Source organism: Fistularia commersonii, chromosome 16 (assembly GCF_037954325.1).
Source record: "Fistularia commersonii isolate RoL2024-O1a breed Wild chromosome 16, RoL_Fcom_v1.0, whole genome shotgun sequence".
Lineage (NCBI taxonomy): Eukaryota > Metazoa > Chordata > Actinopteri > Syngnathiformes > Fistulariidae > Fistularia > Fistularia commersonii.
The window spans coordinates 6,932,892-6,951,620 of record NC_141299.1 but is presented as its reverse complement, the minus strand read 5'-3'; the positions used below and the strand labels follow the sequence as shown (position 1 = coordinate 6,951,620).

General features: G+C 36.7%; 1 protein-coding gene across 2 annotated transcripts in view; it reads left to right on the top strand.

Annotated features, from left to right (window-relative positions):
* Positions 1-18,729, top strand: part of sbno2b (strawberry notch homolog 2b) — a 50,035-nt gene that overhangs the window by 8,571 nt on the left and 22,735 nt on the right. The window contains exons 2-4 of one of the 2 annotated variants that reach the window (XM_086161494.1): positions 3,063-3,289; positions 4,257-4,360; positions 5,619-5,742. In XM_086161494.1, coding sequence (XP_086017620.1) covers positions 3,182-3,289; positions 4,257-4,360; positions 5,619-5,742 — 336 coding nt within the window. In that variant the 5' untranslated portion in view covers positions 3,063-3,181. Of the gene's footprint in view, positions 1-3,062; positions 3,290-4,256; positions 4,361-5,618; positions 5,743-13,453; positions 13,597-13,681; positions 13,753-18,729 lie in introns of those variants that run through there. The other variant, XM_086161495.1, reaches the window with a different exon arrangement.

Below are 18,729 nucleotides of genomic sequence, written 5' to 3'. Positions count from 1 at the left end.
CTCCTCGTGAGTGTTAATCGTGACTTACCAGCTTAAGGAAGTCACACTTCCTTGGATGATCCCCATGTGCTCTGGCCGCCATTGATACTCACAAAGACCACTTACATACAAGTATGCAGTCTTCACTACCACAGGCGTCATTTACCTCTCCCCCAATGCTCTTGCAAGCACATGCTGGATGCTGTAACTAACATCATACATCTTGTGTTTTTGAAGTGACAGATGCATGCCACTTGTTAACCTCTGTCTGGCTAACAGTTACACTGCTCAAATGTAATTGGTCTTGACTGTAGCAGCATTTTTTTTAATCTAATCACCATTTTTTATGTAACACCATTAAGTCATATTGGGTGATGCCACTGTATACTTAGTAATTTCTACAGTAAAGATTGTGTGTGTGTGTGTGTGTGTGTGTATGTGTATGTGTGTATGTGTATGTGTGTGTGTTTGTGTGTGTGTGTGTCTATTGACTTAATACATTGACTGAACCTATCTCCTGAATTAAATTCAACATCAGATGACCTAGAGAGAGGAAAGGTTGAATCAGGGGCTCTTGGGAAGGAGATGTGTAAATCATCAATAACTTTTGAAGTAATTAAACTGCTTTAACTAATTACACTGCAGTAGTCTCTGTCTATCATTCTTTTGAATAACCAACAGGGTTTTCAAAAATGAATTTGGTATGCAATTCAATGCAGTGCTTTTTGTTGAATGGGCTCCATCTGTCCTCTTTTTGCTGCTTTGGGCTCATTTCATGTTTTATCTCCCTCCACTCCAACCCACATCTCACTAATGATAGCTTTCTTCATCACCTCCTTTCTCTCTCAAAGGACTTCAAGTATATCAGAGCTTTTTCAGGAAGGAAATAGTTAGGATCTCTCTTCAAATACTCAGAATTGTCTATAATCGAAGACTTGCTTATGTGGTTAAGGAACAGGGGGCATTGAAAGACAGGATGTTTTCTATTTCTTAGAGTGTAACATGCCTGCTATTGTTGCAATGGTTGACACTAGAAATTAGACTTAATTAAATATTATGAGAAGTAGGTTCAGGTAAGTTCACTTCAAGAAAGGAGAGCAAACTCCGATGGTGGTCAGGTAAAGATTAAACGCATTAAACTGAAGATAGAACTAGCTGTAATCACCCGTCACTGTAAGCAGAGTCTAGTCTTCAATATAATTATATACACTACGTGCATGTTGCAGATAAAGCTTCAAAAAGTTGTATCAAAAACTCACAACAACATGGTTAAGCATTGCCTTGTGTTGATTGGTGAAACTGTGTTCAAATATTGTCCGTGCAGGATTAATTTAATTTCCTCATAGCAACCGAAGCCCAATAATATGAAGTGTGGACCCACCTCACCTACCTCTTTGTGTTGGTCTAAGTCAGATATTGACTTGATAGAATGAGTGAATGTGTCCAGTCAAGGTTCGCAAATACTTGTTTTAATGAAATACACATTAAAATGTAACACAGTCCACAGAAATTAGAATTAATAAAAATCTTTCTGTAAGGGCTGCATGATAAAAAAGAAAAAAAAAACTCATCATGCAACCAACAATATGTGCATTAGCAAAAGTCACTTGTAGGACAACCATTCAGCAAGAGGACCTGTCAGGCACCTGATTTTTTTCCAACTCGACATATTGAGATATTTAATAGTTTTACATATGAAACTATTTTTTTAAGTTTTACCTCCAGATATCCTCCATTAACCAGTCATTTGAATCTGCAACTTCAGATTAATGGATCTCTGTTGAGTAATGGTATTCAATAGCATGAAAGAAGTCATGAAACTAAGAACATGTAGTTCAGTTCAGTTATTATGGGCATGTCATGTGCATACATGTTTCCATGGATGTGTTTGGTTTCTTGCTCCTTTTCTGTCTGTTTTCTTTTTAATAGTTGGGCTTCGGCTCATTTGCTTTGGCCTATCTAGACAGTATCACACTGACAGCCTGAGGGTAAAATGGCCTCCCTGTGTGTGTATTGGCTATGTGAGTGGTGAATATGTTTGGTCTCTCTCTCTCTCTCACACACTCACATGCACACACCCCGACACACAAAGACCCTCTTATTTAGAGCCTCGTGAACTCTATTAGGATTTATTACCTCAGCTTTGTCCCCAGTGAACACGCCTGGCATATGTTCTAGATTGGGGGTAAACTGGATGAAGATTCAAGTAAGGGAGATGGAAAAGAGGTGGCAGTTTGATTAGTTTTGGGCAAATGAGTGTTAGTGAAAGATATGCATTACAGAGTACTGAAAGATTGGATTGATTCAGCTGTCAAACTGGTGAGATTTGTGGGATTTTTGCTAAGCTTTTATTGCAGAACATCAAAGTGAGTCAGTTGTGCTTCAGGGTATTTTGTTGAGTCAAAGGATACATAGTAAATGAGCTAGCTAAAGTTTACTTTATAAAAATTATCCTCATATTATTTTTCAACTTTCATCAATCATTGGTGAGCAGATACAGAGACTGCCAGCTATGAACTCAGGGGACCTTTTACTTCATGTGCAATTGGATTCAGAGCCAAGGAGGGAACTGCTGACCTTATAAATTTGCAAAACTCCTTCCCTTTAATGAACAATTTTGTAAACCAGAAATAAACAAAGGGCCATCAAATTGAAAAGATTATAAAGATTGTTACAACCAACTTGCATACGTCAATTAACCAAGAATTTCATGTGTTAATTTCTTTTACATGAGTGCCTTGTTATAGGTTTGTCAAGAGCCTTTAGTCTTTAACTATTCCATCCTTCCAGTCTCTTATCACTGTTTACACTAACACACGTGCGTGCACAACCACACACACATATAAACACAGCTTTTGTGCCAGGTGTTGTGATTGAAAGGCATCAGTCAAGAGCTTACATATTGTGAAGCACATTTTCAAAATACATAAAGCACCTCTGCAACGTGTAGCCAATCATTGTTAATTTACATTAACAATGTGTTCAACACTGCTTTAAATACCTATTGAGTTTGTCCCATAGAGTAAGCTTAGGTTGTTCACTCTTATTTTTCTTGTCATTCTTTCTTCCTTACTTTTCTACAGGTCATGGAGAGTATTTTCCCTTGTTAGACCAATTAACTGAGACACAGCCAACACGTGGGTGGCAGTTCGGGGGTGTGTAGTTTAAGTCATCTGGTGGTCATGTCCAAACCTCTGGTCTGATGCCAACCCTCCCCTCAGCACTGGCCATGGACGGGGAGAACTACCTGCATCCAGAAGGCCCTCAGTTAGACAACAACTCGTTCTCTGTGGCCTCCACAAACATGGAGGTATGCAGTTAATCTTTCTTGTAGATATTAATATTTTTCATTCAAAACGATTTTTTGTCTTGGAAGGAAAATTTACTGAGAACTACGGCCTTGTGGAAACAATTCACTCTGAATTAATTGGGAATGCCGTCCACAACGCACAAACAACTATTAATTATGTGCATCCCACAACTTAGAACATCTCTTGGGGAAAAAAATCTTTAAAAATCTTTGATAGAATGAATGTTAATAATTCAGTACATGTGGGCACAGGTAAAGTGCATTGTTTCTCAGTTGATATAAAAACAAACTTAATTGTTAATTGCGTGGATAAACAACCCAAAGTCCAAAGGTAGTTTATGGCTGCACTCAAAGTATTTAAGATTACTCTGGCATACCCAAGCTCTTTATAATCAATAAATGTTGTTTTCTTTAACTATTGTAGAACAAATGTTTGTGATGACATTCAGTTGTGTTTAAATTTAATCATTGGGAATGTTGTTTCATAAGTTCATATTTTTTCTGTAATCCCTAAACCTTACCTGGTAGCTGTTAGACTTAAAGCCAAGAACACAATTTTAATTTGATGGTGGGTTTTGGCCAGAAAAAGCTCCTGATCAGAGGTATCTCTGCATTTGGCCCTTTGTTGTCAAATATATACTTAGGCACCATCAATGGCCTGTGAAAATTATAGTATGTATTCAGTTTTTAACTCACATGGTTTTGTTTTAGTTTTTTTTTGGTGACTTCTCCCTAATGTATTATTCCTTGATTTTCTCTGTCACTTTGTTAGTTTTTATGAAAAATCAGAAGTTTGATCTAACTGTAAATTATCATGTCATAGTTGAGGTCTGTCACATCTTCTTGATTTAGTTTTTCAAAGTTGTATAACAAGAACACGACAGTGATCTGACAACTTTGAAAACTATACATTTTGAACTAGGTTTAACATTATCAGTGATGGATGTCGAATCTTTTTACTTTTTAGCGTGACAGATTTTCATCCTCTGGTTCTGGCTCCTGTGGTTCCTGGGGATCCTTCACTCAGCAGGCTGGATACAGCACACAGTGCCCTATGCAATCTGGAAACCAGTAAGTAACACTTGCACACATTTCGCAGTGCTTTTTATGTCATTATAATAGTATCATTAAATGTCAAGCCTATACACAATTGGTTTGAAGTCGTTTTGTCCATTCAGTGTTCCATTGTCAGTCTGACTGAAATAGAATGTGGTGGAATGATAGGCTCCATTACAGGACAACCAGATACAGCAATATCACACAGCAGCAAATAATTACTCTGAGAACCCTTGGAGTCTTGTAGAAGGACCCTAGTATAACATTAGTGCTTTTAGCAAATTATCAATATTTCAATTCATCACATCTACGTCTGACAAATCCCATATAATCCCATATTATTTTCAAGCAGATATCTCTATTATTTGTTGTAAACCCACTTCATCGTTGCTTACACAAAATGCTATATCAATATAAATGGGAAATATGTTAACATAAACATTTGACAGAACACAAAAATTTATTTTGGAAATACTTTAATGTAATAGAGATGTCTTTCAAACACAAAAAAACCCAAACAAATATCATAATTAGATATCCTTCTCCTGTACAGTTATTTTGACAATACAAGATACACCCATGAACTTTTTACCACATCTTATATGAGGTACTGTTTTGTACCCTTGATAAAGACAGCCCTTTCATTTCTCCGGGTTTGTTTTGCACCTAAATCAATTGTAGTCCATGATCTCTGACCCATAGTTGAGGATGCAGAGTCAAATCCTGCGATGAGCCCTGGCTAAGACTCAATCCCTCTGAGCCTGAGCTCTAGCACATGATTGGGGGAGAAAAAAGTAGGACTACACCGTCACAGTTCAACGTGAAGAACGGTTTAGTTTTCCTTTCACTTTGAGTATGCGTTCACTACTGTCAGCCGTGTCTCACTTTGACTTGTATGCTGGTAGAAAAACACACTGTGACAGATTTCGTGTTGTAGAGATTAATGTTGAATGAAAGGACAATCTTTTGGTTAAGATAAAAGAAACCTGGAAATTTTGGTTCTTCAAAGCAGGTATGTCTTCTTGTCCTTAACAGTTCTTAACATTCTTTCTTCAGCCCCATGTTAAACGTTACTACCGGTTACTACCGGTTACTACCGGTATACCTCCATGAATATTTTTGATGCTCCTATCACTGTTGATAAACTGTATTTAATCAAAGTTGGACTAAACTGATTTAGGGTGTTTCCTTGCCAATGTTTTAAAACAGAGGTTGCCTTTTTTATCTGAATCATTTTTGGTAAAACAAGCCAATACTTCCCTTTCTTCTTTAGGCAATACCACTTGAACAGAAGCAGCACTACCACCACAACTTCAGATGTGCACATGGACACGTACTTGTTCACTGGCATGGACTTTCCTGGTCTAAACCTCCATAGGAATGGCGATTTCTCCCAGGTAGGTGTCATAGAGGCCTGTCAGACTTATTAATTATCTCATATTGTAGTAATACTGAGTAATAATAAAGTGGAAATACTTTGCATGAAAACAGTCTCCAATAAAGTTTTAAGTTTTATTATGCGGTTGCACACTAATTCACAGTGTGCACACTAATAGTACACTGTGATGTGAAGTTCTTCCTCTTCCTCGACATGGTCTCCTGCTTCATATTGTGTCTAAGGAATAAGACAGGTCAATTGATGTATTCAGGTGTAAAAGAATTGAGTAGCCCTGCTTTTGCAAACAATAGATTTGGCTTTGAACAAACATAAATTCTATAAGTCTATTTTAGATATTCTTCAATGGAAGTATTTTCTAAAACAGATGGAAAAATATGCTTTCTTCATTTTATATTCTTTAAATACATAGCTAGAGGGTGTGTGATGACAAACGTCCTAAAGTTAAAAACTATTATTTCACCAAGTGCGATTGATACAGCGCTCATTTAATATAATTTAATAATAGTGCATGAGTTTCCTTTGGGTTCTAAGGTTTCCTCCAACAGTCTGAAAACATGCAGCAAGTTAATTGGAATAATTTGAAAAATTGCCTAGATGTGGGAATGGGAAAGTGAATGGTTGTCAGTCTGTATATGTGGCCCTCCAATTGACAGGCAACCAGTCTAGGATGCACCCCGCCTTGCCCAATGGCAGTTGGGATAGGCTCCAGCACTCCCCAACAACCCGAGTAGGATAAGCAAAAGACCATGGATGGATGGACGGTGTGATGAAATACAGTCTTGTTATGGTTTAGTTTTTACTTTATTCAATATTTCTGCTATTAGTTACCAGAAACCCTGTTGGATCGTACTATAATCTCACTAGGAAACTTTAGCTGAAAATATTTTAGTAGTACACGCAATGCTGTGCGTGAGATGATAAGGTAGTTTGGGGCAGTTGTGCTATCATGATACTGTCAGTTCATGCTTGAGACTTTGTGCTGCATTCTGACAGCACACCTGGTCATAGTTGCTACACTCACTACCCATTGTTTCAAAGGCCAGCTTTGCCATTACAGTGCTCAGAGAAATCGGTCACTTCAGGAATAAAACTTTATTTTTTTAAAAAGATATTCATGTTGTGTTGATTTTCAAATTCCAGTTTGACAATTTCAGCATATTGCTATGAATGTCATTATTACAGTTAAACCTTGGGATCTGTGCTTTTTCTCTCTCCATCCTTTACTTAACATCCATTCATTAGCTGGTTCATGTCTTTAGAACAGTTTCATGAGGGTTCTATGCCAACTGTGATAGAATTTCAGCATGTAAAAGCCAGGATGTGATTGATAGAAATGTTGCCATCCGGGCAACATTTCATATTCATATTACATATCTCATCATTAGAAGTACAATTTTTATATTGCATTTTTTGGTATGTATCCCAGTTGTTGTTATACATATATTTTTTAATCTAAATTATATGTTTTTATATGTGGCTTTACTTTACAAAATTCAATCAGTGTAAGAGTTTTGTTACTCCTGTAGCATTAAATGAATCAGAAACACTTAATGGAGAATGGATCTGTTAAGGTCATCCAGGTCATAGTCTAATGTGTCAAATCCTATCATGGCAGCTGGGCTTGGGTTCTTCCTGTGAAGACTATTCAACTCTTAACTAAGGACCTTCTTCAGTTGTGTTTAAATGAGAATACTTGACAAACAGTTAGCTAAACTAAGCCCATATTATATTGTGACCATTTTTTTTTAAAGTTGATTTGGCACTGCCTCAATCTTAATTCCATTCTAAAGAGCAGTATTCTAGACACAGACAAGGTATTTACACATCTATTTATATATCTGTAAGGTTAGAAACCACAGGAGTAGATGCATGAATAATGTTGTTGACTTATTTTCTTAATATTTTGCCTGAATGAAACTTCTGAACAAAACTGAAAAATGTATTCATCAATTTTTCTGTGCGACTTATCCCGCCCATGCTGCATTATGGTGACTGTTCTAGCTGTTTTGTGGCAAGAGGCAGGTCAGACGTTTTATTACTAAACAAAACTACAACAATTGTTGCTGCTGGCATCAAACGACAATAAAAATTTAATACATATAATTATTTGGGAAACAGTTTCAACTAGTTTTACAGGAGCAGTTTATTAACTTCAAATCCCTGTATCCTATACTATCCAAATAATATTTGTTTTATCATGTACTAGAACTATTAATACCTGTTATACACTAGACAAAATAAAAATAAAAACACAAGCATGAGTATCAGTATTGCTTTTTGTCCATGTGAGTAAATGAATGTAATTTTCTGTTAACAACAGTTGGCTTATTTGGTTCATTGATTATTTTCAACATTAGTGGTTTAGACTTAGAAGTTCCCCCACCTACAAAAATTGATTGTGTGATTCACTAAGGTGTATTCCCTTCTATTGAGCATGTTGGTGTTGCTGACTGTTGCTTGCTCCTTTATATTTGAATGTGTGTTTAAAGTAAAGTCAGATTTGTTTTAGTGTTGTGCTCTCTGCAGTTCCGTCTGGTTTTGACACTCGTTATCACGTGAGTCTTGCAGAGAAAACATGATCACACTCCTTGTGGCTAGTTAACCCTCATTCTCAACTTCCATTTTTGTTCAAGTTTTTCTTCATTACCACTGCAAGTTTTTCCCCTAGCTTTCTGCATGGCAGTAATAGTAAGGCTAGTGTGGAATCATTTCCTATAAACTCTGTGTTTCAAGTTATTTCAGTGTTCCTACCATTTGTAGATTTTTTTTTTTTTTTTGCAGAAAGCAAAATACCATGTTGCCTTTTCTGCTTATTTAAGAAAATTTGCAATACACCTTACTAGATACTGATTGTGGATGGCTATTGCAGTCTGTGGATATTTAATGCTTAAAAATATATATGTCCAACTAGTATGCTGTTTTTGAGTGTGCATGTGTGAGCAGTATTAAATGTCATAGTGCCATACACTTTATTAAGGGAGGGCAACACGCTGCTCACAAGCCACATATTGCTCTTTGGCTCCCTACGTTTGGCTCACGGCCTGCCTATTAGTGCTTCAATTTTGTAATCCACAGAGATTTTCCACTTTTATAAACCTACAGTTGAGAAAATGTGGATATACTGTATAGTGAATGCCTGACATTATTGCTATTGTGTTATCAGTATTTTTGAAACATTGATCTCAGAACATTCAGGCATAATTGGGATTGATTAGGTTGCTCCAACTTTATAAGTCAGAAATCTGACCTGACGGGATGTTCCCATTCAAACATAGCATTAGTGAAGCTGCCAGCGAGGGCTAGGCCTACTTTGTGAATTGCTGTGACAGAGTGGATGAAACAGAGAGCAATGTGCAAACACAGAGAGAACAGGACACTCTGATTTTAATGGGAGTTGCATATTTCTTTGTGCTGCTGAATAGAAAGTCTTTCTCTTTGATATGCAAGACCTCACTTTCTCATTTTAAAGCTAAACCTTGAGCATAATTTCAACTCCCTCCATGCCAGTATTGACAAGGAGTTTCCCAAAGGCAGCAATATTTGCAGGCGCAGAGTGAACATGTTGAAATGTGACTTAAAGAGATAGACTTTTGAATATACTTTTTATATTTGTTATGTATATTACATTCAGAGATGGTCCCTTACGGTAACATATCATGTGGCATCGAACATTGCTCAGGCTGAAAAAAAATCACAAAGTGAAGGAGAATGTGTTAAAACCTGCATGGCAGACATTGCTACTGTTAGTCTTGACAATGATCATTTGAAATAATCTATGCCTGACTTGCAGCTCTCAAGGCACAATTTTGAACAAACAATATCAGACTTTAGCAACTTAATTTAGACCTATATATGGATCTTGAAATATCAGTGTTTTATCATCACTTCGATAGTCCGATTATGTGAAATAAAAGCCACATATGGCTGTGTTTGTACGATTTGTATCAGACGACAGCACAATTAAAGAAGGCCTTCCTGCCTTTTTTCCATTAAAACCATGGGACCCATGGCACTGACCGGGAAAAAAAACATTCACCCCTTTTATTAAGAAGGCAAATTTGCAGTCTACAAAACAAACTGCTGGAATCTATAGCTGTACTCGTCAGGCTGTGCAAAGCTGATACTTTTCCAGATTTTTGTACTTTCTTATCCACCAGGAGCACCTAGTGCCTAAATTGCTGAATACGGGCCAGAATATAAAACATTGCTGGATTTTTTTTTTTTTGTCACACATACTATATGTTCTCAATTAAACCCTAACTGAACATGAAGATCTCCCCAGTGTTTAGCTTCTCCACTGCAGTATGAGATGGTTGTCAAGAGGTTACACTCTGTCCTGTTATTTTAACTTTTGAATCAAGTGAATCAATTTCTGGCTTCAGGATTATCCTGACCTACATGACCCAAACTGGATTTCAGATTTGGAGTTCATGGTAGATATGCTGCTTCATTTAAAAACACAGAATCTCAAGCTGCAATGGAATTTAGAAATCCTGCCTCTTTATCCTAGCTGACTTGGCCACCCTTGTGTTATGTATTGCATGCACATTGGCGTAAGTGAATCAATGTGTGAAGAAGCAGAGAGGAGGACAGAAAACCCTTGATTAGAGTTGAAAGGGTGGGGAAGGTCTGGTTTTCATCCATGAATAGTAAATAGGATTCATTGGTTACTTTGCACTCCTAAACAACAGTGGTATAGAGGTAATTAAGACAAATTTGACTTGACTGAGTTTTGATGTTTGTTTAGTCTTTCCCTGTTTTTGTTACTAACATAATGTAATCAGTACAATCTCATTTGGTTTGCCCAGCTTACAAGAGTGTAAAAGTTTTTGAATTTCAGCAAAACAAGATGGGTTGAGTTTTATACTGGCCTTGATTTCAGAAGTATCTTTCTTACATTATAGGTTAGTTACAATCTCTAACAAAACAGCTGAAAAGGTTTAATTTGGGGTATTTTTTTGTCATGTTATGAATGTTTATAATTGTTATCTACATCACATTAATATTATTAAATGTCCCAGTTTGTATGCAAATTCATAGATGCTGACCACATTGGGTGATTTTTTTGGGATCTCCAATAAACTCTAAAAAAGTACAAGCAATTTAAGTATATGTAATGAAATATTAATTCATCTTTATCAAAAAAAAAAAAAATATATATATATATATATATATATATAGGGAAAAATAAAAGCACTCAACACCCTCTCTTCCCCCTAGAAAAAAGCATCACTGTGTTTTGAAATGCTCTCAATAGTACTCAAAAGTAAATTCCTTCATTCATTCAATCATTCATAGTTGAAACAGAAGACTACACTTCACTGCAGTGACATATGCACACCTGCTTAACGCTTGTTGGGTCATTTGTTGGGTCTGTGGTGCGCAAGACTTTTAACTTAAAATGAAAACAAGACTTACTGGAACACACACGCACACACACACACAAAGGAAGCTTACTCTAACCACTGTTAAGCTAACCTCAAAGACTGAGCAGCATGAAAAACACTGAGCAAATCTGTAAGCAAATCTTTGTACGGTATACCTACTGCCCTCCAGCTACTAATGGCTTTTAAATTACTCAAAATTTTAACTTCACCATAACTTTACTTGAAGGATATGCCTAGGTTTGTACAGTACTCTACTGATATATCTCTTTTGGCAAACTTATCCAGATATGGATCAGCTGGTGTTTCTTACTTCCCTAAATAACACAGTTATATTTATTAAGATAGCATGGCAAAGGTTTATTTGAAGGTTTGCTTTGCACACCTCTGTTTTCCTTGTAATTACTCCTCCCCTTTAAGAATCCACTTTTGTGTAACACTGGCACTGGATAGGTCAGATCAGTCACCTACATAAAAGACATAAATACATGATAATGCATTATATTCTTTTGTACACATCAGTGCACATCATAGTTTTTAAATCCTTCTGGAACTATAAATGAAACATCAGAACAAACCTGTCCTGTATTCCTGTATCTGAGTCATAGCAACCACCATTCTAATTCTTGCAACTAAAACACCCGAACTTCAGCTGATGTTAACAAAACATAAGAACAGATGTCCATTAAACCTGTAACAAAAATGTGTTTTTTATAATCATTTAAATAAAGCATGGGGATGGCTTTCTTTAGCCAATGATGCTGATTCGATGATTCAGCCTTCCCTGATGACACTTCACATCCCACTGAATACACAGACTCATGCGCGTGCACACACATACACATTATACAAAGGATTCCCACTCATACAATGATGACACCATGGATCGGCGCCACTCTGTCTCTGCAAGTCTGACTGCCTTTCAGTCTCTCAAAGATGGACATTACAGTACATCACAAATGTGGCTTGATATCTTGTGTTCCTGGAAGTTGAACGTGAAAATAGACCCCTTCGTTTCACTGGTAAAGTACATGGATTATTATTATTATCATCATTAGCTTACCCACAATATACTCCTTTGAAACTAACTCCTTTGAAACTAACTCTTTTGCAGTATTCTTCCCAAAAAATACCACCATTTGTTATTCCAGTAATTGGGAAGGGGTGATAATGATTATATAGTGTACTTAAATGCAATATTGTGCTTATTAAAGCAGTGAAACAAACAGTGAAAAAACATATAAAAAGGAACATTTGCAACATGCATGTGGCATGATAGTCAGTCCACCACAGCTACAACAGTTTAATGCCCACTTTCTGATTTTCAAGGAGTCCTTTATGTCCCTGTGCGTTCAACAGACCCTTTTTTGTTTGAGTTGAATGCTTCAGCTGCAACATTAAAAGATATGATGATATATAAGAAGTTTGTTGAGATAACGGTTTGATGTTTGATGTTGAACATGTTTGTTCATGTTTTTGCATTATTCTAGCATTATTCTAGGAGAAAAAAAGCAGTGGACTATATGATACATTTTGTGTCCAGAAACTAAACTTTTCAAATGGAGAAAATATTAGGTTGTTATCTCTTCTGGAATTTCAATGCAGCATAAAGAGCATAAATATGAGTGACTGTAAGATGTCAGATTCATAGATTTCAGAAAACAAGATTTTTTATTTAGTAATATAAATGTTTATGTTTCATTAGAATCATCATTGAATCCTTAGAATCGTCTATATTTGGGTGACTATCTGAGTGAAAATTAAGTCCTCTGCCAATAGGAAAGTTTCAAAGCATTTTAAAAATATTGCCAAATAGTGAATAAGATTACCCCCAAGTTTTTTAAATTCAGAGAATTTTATTTAACATTTACTGGAAAACCTGTTTTTGATATTGAGCCTAGACTACCATATAGGAAGACAAAAATCAAAAGCATAAAGTAAGACAGGCATGCAGACAGGGATTCAGTCTCTAAATATAATAATCATTAAATAGCAGCCCAGGGCCATTAAATATAGCGGTAAGCAGCAGGGTGTGAGGAGTGGCCAGGTCCAGAGCGAATACTGTTTACACTACAAATGCGGTTGAGTTACACCATGTACAGTAAAATGGGCCTGACTGCCAGTAACTCTAGTCACTTACCAACAAAAGCATCATTTCCTGAAAGCTCCTCCTCTCCTCCCTCCCTCTCCCCACCTCTCCCCTCCCCTCCACTGCTCTCTCACTCTCAAGAACAACCTTTTGCTGAGGAACTAGTGTACAATCATTATGCCACAGCCCTGTATGCAAATACCCTGATCCCCCTACAAAGCAGGAAACATGCTTCATTTTTGTCTATGGTGGTGAGGAAAAGAGTTTCTACCCTTCAGCTCAGTGTCCATAGCCTTCTTTCAATAGAAGCAGATGAGTGTGTGGAACCAGAGGGGAGCTGTGAAAGTCCAGTGTAGGGCTGAAGTGCACCATCTGTAAGGTAAATACGAACACATGGAAGAGGCTCTCGCACTCAGGGATTCAAGGTGAAGCAGGATTGTATGTGTTTTCCCCCCACGCTGCAGTGTTTGGACCCATGTCTCTCCTGCAGTTTTGGACTAAATGGTATTCACAGCTGGGGCGCCCTCTTCCTAAGGTACTTCTGCTGTTTGCTTTCTTTTCCCATATATTATTCTGTGGTAAAGCCTGAGGTGTCACTGTAATGAGTTGTCGTTTAAAGGATCATTTTGTTTCAAGTCATATTTAATTTGATTTCAAATACAACCACATTACCTTACATGGGTAAGTCTTAAAGGACAGAAAGCTGCTACTGTTGGCCTTATTGAGGAAGTTGTAGTTAAGAGCAGAAATCGTTTTATTATTTTGCTACAGATCTGAATTGAACAATCCTTAATACATTTTAGAAATGATCTATGATCTCTAAGCTGTTGTGCTCTTCTACACAGCCACTTCCTTTTTTGTATATTTGTTTCACTCAAATTTATCTGTTGATGTGTTCAAATCTCAAACTATTTAATAATGTTACTGAAAGATAATTAAAGAGTATATAAAGAATTACAAAAGGTAAATATATTTGAGACAAGTGTGATATAAGCTTACATTTAGGCTTGCTATTAAAAGTATGCCATTTAGCCAATCAGAAAATTCTGGAATTGGTGGCAGGCGTGCTTTGCCCTAGTTCACACCTGAATTTGTCATCCCCAACCAGGAACTATGATAAATGACTGTCTGTGCCAGCTGTTTTCCAGTAAGCACCTGATATATATCAGGCTAAATAGCTCTTGTCCATTTTCTGGATTTACTCTTCTGTCTTAAACCATTTGAGTTCTATCAAGTGTATATTTTGAATGTACATATTAGTTTTATTAACATTAACATTTAGTAATAGAAGTTCACTAGTCATAAAGTGTTTGCTTATGTTTCTTTTGTTCTTTTTTCTTTTTTCTTCTTTTTTCTCTGTTCAACAAACCATCTCCATAGTGTATGTAGACTGAGGCAATAGCTATATATCAAGGTGGTACAGAAGGGCAGGTTTTTAGTAGGCACATGGTATCATTTTCTTGATATTACCTTCAAAATGTCAATGATGATCCACGAGTGTTGCTGACTGTCTGTTCCAGGAAGTGAATAAATAATAATGGTGAAGATGAGTGAGTGTATGAGGATGGATGAGTGTGGAAAAGCATGTTTGAGCAAGAATCAAAGTATTGGGCTACAGAATGAAAGTATTAAATGCTGGACATAACTTCACATGCTGAAAGGACATGTAAATCTGCATGGTCAAATAAAGTCATTGTACTTAGATAGGATCATATGACATTATAGCACTTTTTGATTATGGCAAGTAAATACATGTACTGATTTCCCTTTCTCGCTTACTTTCAATTTCACTTCTAGTCTACCACGATGTGAGGTAAAATAATATAATTTCTGCTACACAAAATTTGTCTCACAATTGGAGAATGCAGTAACCATGTTGTAATTCTTCATTCCCCCCTGTTCTTATGAAAGCACTTGTCTCAATGTGTGGGATTTGAATGTTGATTTCAGGGGGATTGAGAAACCCCTTTCTTCATAAGCTGTTTTTACTTTGACCTTCTTGTATGAGTTACATTATATGTTATGTCAAACAATACAACCGATGCTACAATAGGATTATACAAATCAAATAGATTAAATGGCCCAGCATTTGCTGTAGTAATTGAGAAATGTTATTTTCCAGTATCAGTAAAATGCAACAAGCCCTTATCATCACTCATCAAGTATAAAATAAAACTCTGGGAGGGAACCTGCTATGGCATAATCTCAACTGTAACTATAACTAAAGTCAATGCACACCAGACTTTATTTATATAGCGCCAATTCAGAACAGTTGTATCATAACACTTAGCGTGTTGAATAGCTCAAGACCCTACTCTAAAATTATTTACAGAGACCCTACATTTCCCCATGAGCAAGCACTTGGGGAAGACAGCAAGGAAAAAATGTCTTTTACCAGCCAGAAACCTTGGAAAGGTCAGAGCTCAATGTGGAAGACCTTCTGTTACGATCGGTCGGGTTGAGAAAGAGACAGAGAGACCTAAACAACATTGGGCAAATTATTGTTGCATATATTTACTGAATCACGTTTCTAATATTTCTTTTACTTGATGCAGAATATTCCTTTACTCTAGTGTTTTACTGGAGTAAAGGATTTGAATATTTATTTCTCTACTGGTAGCTTTTTTTAGGCTCACCCCAAATGTTAAATATCAACAAGTTAGGCACAGAGAAAAGTCACTGACTTGTTTTATTAATGTGGTTTGGACCATTTTGGGCTCTGTTTTGCCAGTCAAAATAGATAGTTAAGGCTGAAGACTCTGTAACCATGCATGAAGATCAATTTCTCTACCAAATTGTGAAACATATAAAATATTTAAACTCCATTTTAGGGGCAACGAAAAAAAAACATCAACCAAAATACCCTGCTGAGCACATCATTTGTTCATCTCTTATCTATACCAATTATCCAGAACACAGGGTTGTGGTGGGACTGAAGGTAGTCCAAACTGATATTGCGTGAGCGGCTGGGTTTACCCAAGACCAGTTACTCGTAGATCACAGGGACACATTTAATGACATACAACCATTCGGCCTCTAATTCCAACCTATTCCATGTTTTTGATCTGTGGGAGGCAGCCACATAACCCCAAGAGAGCCCACACAGGCACAGGATAACATGCAAACCCCACACAGAAAGGCTGCAGCTGGGGTTCTACCCGAGAATCTTTCTTACTGATAGGTTACAGTTTTAACTGCTGTATTAATGTTCCATTAGTGTGTGTTATTCTTTAAAATATATAAATAGATAGATAAAATTATACAAAACTGATAGACTGTGGGAGTCATCCTCAGAATTATTAAATGAGAACTTCTCATTTAATTATTCTGAGGATGACTCATTGAGAACACAGATTGAACAACTTCTAATAGCAAGGGGATTAAAATCTTCACAAATAATTATGGGTGGTAGTTAGTTTGACATCAAATTTTGTTTAATTTAACTGTATTCATACCTTGTTATAACATAGCTTGTTAATCTTCTTTGGTATTATTCACCACCCTGAGTGACTAAAACAGCCATTACTCAATCTTTATAGCGGCTGACAAAGCTCAGACATGTAAGCACATTCAAATACATTACAGTGCTGTTTGTTACTGATATAATTACCGTTAGAGAGAAATGCTGATCCTGGCATTAGAGTCAAAGAACTAAATCTGTTGTTTTAGGGGGAAAAAAATCACTTTATTTAAAAATTAATTTGGACAGACATCAGTCCTGAGAATTTAGCATAGCTGACATCTGGCCTTCTTTGTAGGACATTGAAAACCAAAACTAGTCTGCAGTTTATTTTTGGCCTAGAAACAAATCTGCACATTGTACACCATACAATGTGCAGAGTATTACACCAGTGTAATGAAGTCACTGACCGAAAATGTATGAAAGTGTATCACTCATAGGAGGAAAAAAGAGCAAGGTAGTGAAAGACCCTGTTTGTGTTGAAAATTCTGAAATTAAACAGAACTATCCTAAACAAATGAAAAAGTATTCAACTTTACCAATGTATACATCGACATTACGTTACTCCCTGGTGATACCAAATATTCTCTAGCCTTTGTTTTTTTTGTGATATAAGCTCATGCTGTTTTGGAATGTGTTAGATAAGCTTGGTCTTTTCAGGAGACCTGGCTCTTAACATTGTAAATAGACTTTTCCCGAATTCTGAAATATGCATATATTAGTGACTGTTCATGACTGTTCATCGTCATGACAGCCAACAGCTTATTATTTGTTAACATCTCATGGCACCTGCCTTTGTGCAATTTGTTGGGATTTGCCAGTGCTCCCATATTCAAATGAACTTGTCCTTTTTTGATTTCGATAGATCTTGAGATATTCTTATGATGTTACTCTTCAGACAATATCACACCCCTCTAATTTTTGTTATCATTGTCAGTTTCCTACAGTCTGCTGTAGGTTCTCCTATGTAGACCACTGCTCTTTGGACTTTTTTTGATTATTTGGCTGCTCACTGAAGTACATTACCATGACCATGACCATGATCCATAACATAATGGAAAATTCCAGGTGGCTTGCATGTAGCAAGCTGTTTCCCTTGGTTTGGTTTAATCAGACTTGGCATAGCATGAAAACCTGTCTGTGAAGAGTGTTCTGGACTGGTTATATAGCTTCAGTTGGCCAGGCACAGTTGTTCTATCATAGGCAAGAGAAGACAAAAACCTTTATACCTCACAACCCCTGATAGGTTAATAGTTAACAATAAATACTAATGTGGGAGAAACGGGGGCACAGTGGTTCTCAACTCACAGCACAAAGGACCCCAGTTCAACAGAGTTTGCATGTTCCTTCTGTGGATTCTTCGGTTTTCTTCTCACAGTCCAAAAACATGTAGGAGATTAGTTGGAATAAATTGGAAAATTGACCACATGTAAATGAGCGAATAGTTTTCTGTCTTTCTGTAGACCTGTCCAGGGTGTACCCTAACTCTAGCTGTGATAGCCCAATGACAGCTGGGATAGGCTCCAGCATCCCTGTGACCCTAAGTGCAAGAAAAGCAGTAGATAATAGATGGATGAAAATACTAACATGCCCTAGCCAGTGTTTCAGAGTCTATCTCCTCTTCTCGGCATTAAATGGGCACATTTAGTTGTTGAATCGCTATCCAAAGGAGGCAACCTTTATTAGAGTTTCAGAGTCAGAAAGTGTTTTCTCCTCCTGGAACAACTAGCATCAGGCCATCACTTTATCAGATACTATATTGGAAATGTTCATATAAAATTATTTGTTTAAAACCATAGAAATGTTCTTGGCTAATGCTGAAATGTGTCTTCTAAGACCAAAGTGACCTTTGATTTCTTATACATTCTTGTTAGAGTTCTCAAGTCCTGGGATTTCAAGGGAATAGATTGTGAGGACTGCTCAAAAATGTTATTCATCCATGACTTCAGAGAAAAAAAGGCAATGTGCCACAAAATTAATTGCCTATTTCAGAAGTTGGTCTCTTGAATAGAGGTCTGCAATTTATGCTTGGTTATCCTTTAGAATTATATC